General features: G+C 41.5%; 1 protein-coding gene across 1 annotated transcript in view; it reads left to right on the top strand.

Annotated features, from left to right (window-relative positions):
• Positions 1-499: 499 nt before the first annotated feature.
• LOC149828440 (glucan endo-1,3-beta-glucosidase 11-like) overlaps positions 500-6,000 on the top strand; it is a 55,693-nt gene continuing 50,192 nt past the window's right edge. Inside the window, exons 1-2 of the mRNA XM_090017578.1 lie at positions 500-1,047; positions 1,837-2,876. Of these exons, the coding sequence (XP_089873704.1) occupies positions 990-1,047; positions 1,837-2,876 (1,098 nt within the window). The 5' untranslated portion in view covers positions 500-989. The remainder of the gene's footprint in view (positions 1,048-1,836; positions 2,877-6,000) is intronic.

Genomic DNA, 6,000 nt, shown 5'->3' with positions numbered 1-6,000 from the left:
TAGTACGACCAATCATGCTTTTTGCCACGGTAAACCCACTTCAGTAAAGGGAGGCAGGTGTTTTGAGAAATATTTTTACAACTCAGGGAGTATTCTTAAATTGTCAAATGTTAGACTTGTATTGTAATTATATCAATTGTTAGTTTGTTTTTTGTAATTTTTTCAAAATAAAAAAAAGCAAACAAAAGCCCATATCCTCGTCAAATCTACACAAGATTTCAGTTGGTAGTAAAGCAGACTTAGGAATGGGGTGAGAGTTGAGTCGTGCATGAAGGAAAGAGAAATAATTGTGGGCAGTTGACAAGGCCGAACATCAAGGAAAGAGCGAGTGAGGGAAATGACTTTTCTTCGTCGTGTGGCCTTCTTTTCCACCTGCATTATGCAATGTAATTTGTAGTCTACAACCCGAAGAAAACAAGGAAAGAAGGAAAGGAAGGCACATCACTACCCTCCTTTACTATCGTTCTACACTCACAAACACGCACCACGCGGACACGGAGAAAGAGGGAGGGCGGATGGTTATGTCGACGACTCGTCCCCAGTCGCTTTACAGCAAAAACCTGGTCCTTCCTTTTCAAAGGAGTGAACAGAGAATAAAATTAAACAGTAACAATAAACAATATAAAAAAGGCTAGTGCTGAGAAGCAGCAGTGTGGGCACTGTGGGGTTGGGCTTCCCGGGAAGGGATGTCCAATCCGATCACGGGAGGAAAAAGCGTTTCCCGGAAAAGGTATTGCGAGGAATGGGATTAAAGGATTCTGGGCTGTAGCTTGCTTGTCGAGGTTTTGCTTTGGGGTGTTGGAGGTAGGAAACGACGGGGTGGAATCTGTCTACGGCATGGTTGAGGAAGAAGCATGGTGTGTTGGGTACGACGGCTGCTTACCACCATCGATTCGAGTACGATTGGAATCCTCCCACTTTAAGGTTTCCGTACCCTGCGTCCACCATCCTGCATCTTGGTGCATCTTCCACTTCTTCCGCCCGACGAGATGGAGTTCATTTTCTTTTCTTTCGTCCTCCTCCTCCCCCTTATTGATTTCTCTTCAGGTGTGTGTTTGGCTTTGATTGATTTGATTTGAGGTAGAATCGAACTCTTCTTTTGTTGTTGTCGTCCTTTCTTCGGATTAGATAACTGTGCTGTTTACTCATCTATTTTTTGTTTCAAGTTCGGCAGAGGATTTTGAATTTGTCTTCTCGTTCTTCTCCTCCTCCTCCTCGTTTTGCATGCCTGGACGATGATCCATTGAATGCAAAATTAGGCTGTATTTTATTCAACTCTTGCTTTTAACTTTTCATTGGAACTGAATGGGATGGATTTTGGAAGTGGGTGTAAATTCGTGTTGACTTATTATTAGTATAGCTGCTCCTGCTGTCGCCTCGACCATTTTGATCTCTTCTATCGATCAACGTAGCTGTTCTGTTTCATCGAGCACCCATTTGGTTCGGAAGTACGGTTGTATTGGAAAAGGGCGTCCTTTTTCATTCCTTTCCCATTTTGTTTATGCCTTCTGGTGACTTTTCGTGTGAACTTGTATTCATAGACATGGATGGATTCGAAGGTCGACTACCATTGCTGCAGATGCTTGTTATTGTCCATCTCCGGGTTGTCTAAACGAAAGCGTGTTCATGTTCAAGCTTCCTTTGTTAACATGACGTTGCCTATCTTTTCCATGTTTTCCCGTATTTTGGGTACTCCTGCGGAAATTCAAGAGAGTGAACGCCATTCCTCTTTGATAATCAACGAAAAGAAAATCCTAACGGCATCACTGGAGATTGGACCAATGCATAATATGCTTGCAAGTTGATATTAACAGCTTCTCCCATTGTGTCCTACAGGTAATGTGAAGGTGAATGCATTTGCTGGAACCTATGGAATAAACTATGGTAGGATAGCTGATAACTTGCCTGCTCCTGAGAGTGTAGTAACCCTTCTGAAGGCAGCAAAGATAAAGAACGTGAAGATCTATGATGCTAATCACGATGTTCTTAAGGCATTCAGCAAATCCGGTCTTGAAATTGTTGTGGGTCTGGGGAATGAGTATTTGAAAGAGATGAGTGTAAACCAAGACAGTGCCATGAACTGGATAAAACAGAACGTGCAGCCATTCCTGCCTGATACACATATTGTTGGAATCACAGTAGGAAATGAAGTGTTGGGTGGAAATGATCAGGAACTCCCAGAGGTTCTGCTTCCTGCCATCAAGAACGTGTATAATGCGCTCAATAGGCTTCAGCTAACTGATACTATCCAGATTTCCACACCACACTCTGAGGCGGTTTTCACCTCATCCTTTCCTCCTTCTTCCTGCACCTTCAAAGAAGATGTTATTCAATACATGAAGCCCCTCTTGGCTTTTTTTTCAAAGACAAGGGCTCCTTTCTTCATCAATCCTTATCCTTTTCTTGCCTACAAATCTGACCCTACAAATATCGACATTGATTATGCATTATTCAAACCAAATGATGGGGTTTATGACAACAAGACGAAGCTGCACTATGATAACATGTTTGATGCCCAGATTGATGCCGCTTATGCTGCTTTAGAAGTTGCTGGTTATGGGGACATGGAAGTCCTGGTTTCAGAGACTGGTTGGGCTTCAAAGGGGGATTCTGATGAACCTGGTGCTACAATTGCTAATGCAAGAACTTATAACTTTAATCTGAGGAAGCGGCTTGCCAAAAGGAAAGGTACCCCATTCAGGCCAAGGTTGGTTGTAAAGGCGTACATATTTGCTCTATTTAATGAGGATTTAAAGCCTGGTCCAACCTCTGAGAGGAACTTTGGCCTGTTCAAACCCGATGGTAGCATCGCTTATGATATTGGGTTTACTGGGTTGAAGTCTTCGTCTGCATCCTCATCTTTACTATCTTTAAAGGTATGTGCTTCCTTACAAGTCCAATTGTCTCAAGGCCCAGAGCACTCTATTATTACTAATATATAATCAGCACGATAGCATCATGAAAGCAATTTTATTGTAGTCAGATCATTTGTAAAAATCTTCATCAGGAAAATTCATAATAACAAATTAGGGCCATGAATAGGTGGAGTTTATAGTTATTGGTAGAAAGTGTATCTTTGCTTCCCACTTGGAAAGCCTTGGCTTCACAAGATGAAGGTATTCTCATCAACAAAGCACAAATATTTCAGGGTTCCATTTAACAGTCTAGCTGTCACAGTTCTGTTTCTAGTTTAAATTGTCAAATGGGAATGCTTTTGTCCACACATGAGCATAATTGCAAAGAAAAGGTGGAAGTGAGTGAGGATGTTGGAATAAGATACTGGGGGTAGTACCTTTTAGGATGCTATTGTACAAATTTGGTAACATTTTCTGAATTTTCCCATGTATTTCGTGTTTCTTTTTTCCTTGTTCATTCATTTTCATAAGTTTTTTTACATTGTTCTTTTTCTTCTTTAATTTTCATGTGAGTGCCTTAGAAGGCCTAGATTATTTTCTTTAAAGATGACTTTCTTTGACCATTTCTCATTAGATTTTTTTGCCTGTCTTGCGTGCTTGCATCTGTATCCCATTGAGTTTTCTTATGGACTAGAGTGCGCTTCTGGTACATTGTGGTCATGGATTAATCTTTAAGGTAGTCCAAAGATATAATTAGCCTGATGATGTTAGTTCATATCCTATGTCACATAGGTGCGGGTGCGGATGCAGGTGTGGATGCGGCGCTTTAAAAAAACTTGGTTGCAGGGTGCGGGAGGGTATATATAATTTTTAACAGCTTTAAGTTAACACTAATGAAATTAAAACAATTAGCATATCATCAATTCATCATGCATAAATTCATGCAATAAATCAAATTAACAATCTATAATTGCTATTCCTCTTCAATAAAAAATAACACCACACTAGTGCGGAGGTGCGGATATATATATATATACACACACACACACACGTGTATGTGTGTGCATTTATGTATTTATATATATTATATAAATAAAGCTGGACTTGGTTAGGGTTGACTGAATCTACTTTTGGACAGAAATGGACCTCAGTGTGGTTGACTTCACCTGACACAAAGGAAGCCATGTCCAAGTGTCACACCCCATAGGTGCGGGTGCGACACAGGTGCGGTGCCTTGTTAGAAGAGTCTGTGTTACATAGTTCATATCCATATCCAGTTGGCCTTTTTAACTCTTGAACGTTCCAGCTTGCTCTTAGAATAACACAGGTACTTCACATTGTAAAGATCACATGACCATTCATAGTAAGGTATCATTGCTTTAAGACATGACATCTGCTATGGAAAAATCATTTACAGGGTTTCTATTCTCTCACGGTGAATGTAGATTGTGATATAATTCACTTCATATCATGCTTACGTGCCTTTCTCTGTAGGACTTTTGCTGTCTGATATGATCTGAAATTTTGTAGTTTTGCCTCTAGTGGTTTCTTATATTGTTATACGTGCTTACTAATGTTGCATCTAGGTGGGATATATGGCAACTGCCTAGGGCCTAAAATCTTCACTACCATGGGTCTCAAAGGTTGAGCATATATGATTGATGAAGACATGGATGACTTTACTGTAGGTTGATGAACTTGAATGCTAAAGTTGAGGTTTTGTCATGGATTTGAAAATAATTCCTCTTAGAAATTCTCTAATAATTGCCCAAACCCAAAGCTCTAACTAGTTCTAATTATTAAGAGATAACGTTATTGGGTCTGGGCCCGAATCCAGTACACTTTGTGTGATACCCTACTTGACGTGACACCCTGTTTCCCTGTTGTGCTGGGACTCCTTATTCTGCTGGTTTTCCTTGTTATGCTTTTCTGATTGTGTTGGGTCTCTTTGTAACTCTTATCTTGTAAAGTTTGTATTTCACACAAACACATGTAATGTTTTCTACTATGTCACAGGGATTCGGCTAACCAGGTGCCGCACCTGACGCGACGCGGGTGCGTGTGTGGCAACTAGTGCGGTCAACCCGACCCTGGGTGCGTGACCGCACCCAGGGTCATTTATGTAAAAAAAATAAAAAACACGTCGAGGGAGGCTCACCTGAAGAAGAAGAAGAAGACAACGAGGAAAGAGAGAGGCGAGAGGGAGCTCACCTGAAAGGGGGCCGGAGGGCGCATCATTGGCACAGGAAGGACCGGCGTCGGGTGGCTCGCCGGACGTGGGGCTTGTCGGCGTCAGGTGTCCGAAAAACGAACGGGAGAGAGGGAGCCTGCGGCGGGGGGAGAAGGCGAGCAAGGAGAGAGAGTGAGCAATGTGGGGGAGGGTTTCTCGAATGAGAAATCCTACCCTGCGTGCTTTAAATAAGCACGGGTTTGGATCTGGGTCGGATCCGAATCCAACCCGGGTCTGATTTTTTTTTGCCGTACCTCCGCATTCATGTTTTTTTAAAGTGCCGCATCCCCGCACCCGCACCCATGTGACATAGATTTTCTATATATTGGAATCAATAGACCCACGTTCCCTCATTGGGAATCATGGTATAGAAGGAGCAGCAGCCCCAGCCCCAGCCCCAGCCCCAGCCCCAGCCCCAACGTCTTCTCTTATTTTTCTTTGCCTATATTCTGGATCATTTAGTGGTACCTATTCTATCATGGTATCACAGTAGGAGTGTGTTTGATTGCGTTCATTAAGGTACGTCTTAAGGGATCTTGGGCTTTCTTTTCCTGTTTGCCTATCTTCGAGTTTCTCCTCTAAATTTACTTTCTGTCACAGTCCGTCTCCTTATTCTTTCTCTTCTTTTCTTAACAATTCCTCGTTATAACTATTCTTAATCTGTTTTTGATTGCTGTTCTAAATCTTTTTGTCGAAAGGAATCTGATATCAATTTTTTGAGCTCCTATTTGATGTCAATCTCAGTTTCTTTCTTCTTTTCTTGACCCCATAAAAGATTCCAGTGACTTGTTATTCTTTGCACCTTATTTGGATTAAAAAATCAACATATTCAGAATTGTATAACTTGCATACTTAGATTTGCAGGTTCCTTTGAGTTTCATATATCATGTCACTACTTTAAAGGTTCTCAATTTT

This window comes from Nuphar pumila, chromosome 9, assembly GCF_984573655.1.
Source record: "Nuphar pumila chromosome 9, dmNupPumi1.hap1.1, whole genome shotgun sequence".
NCBI classification, from domain to species: Eukaryota; Viridiplantae; Streptophyta; class Magnoliopsida; order Nymphaeales; family Nymphaeaceae; genus Nuphar; species Nuphar pumila.
The sequence above is the reverse complement of the archived record's forward strand: the minus strand, read 5'-3'. Positions and strand labels throughout refer to the sequence as shown.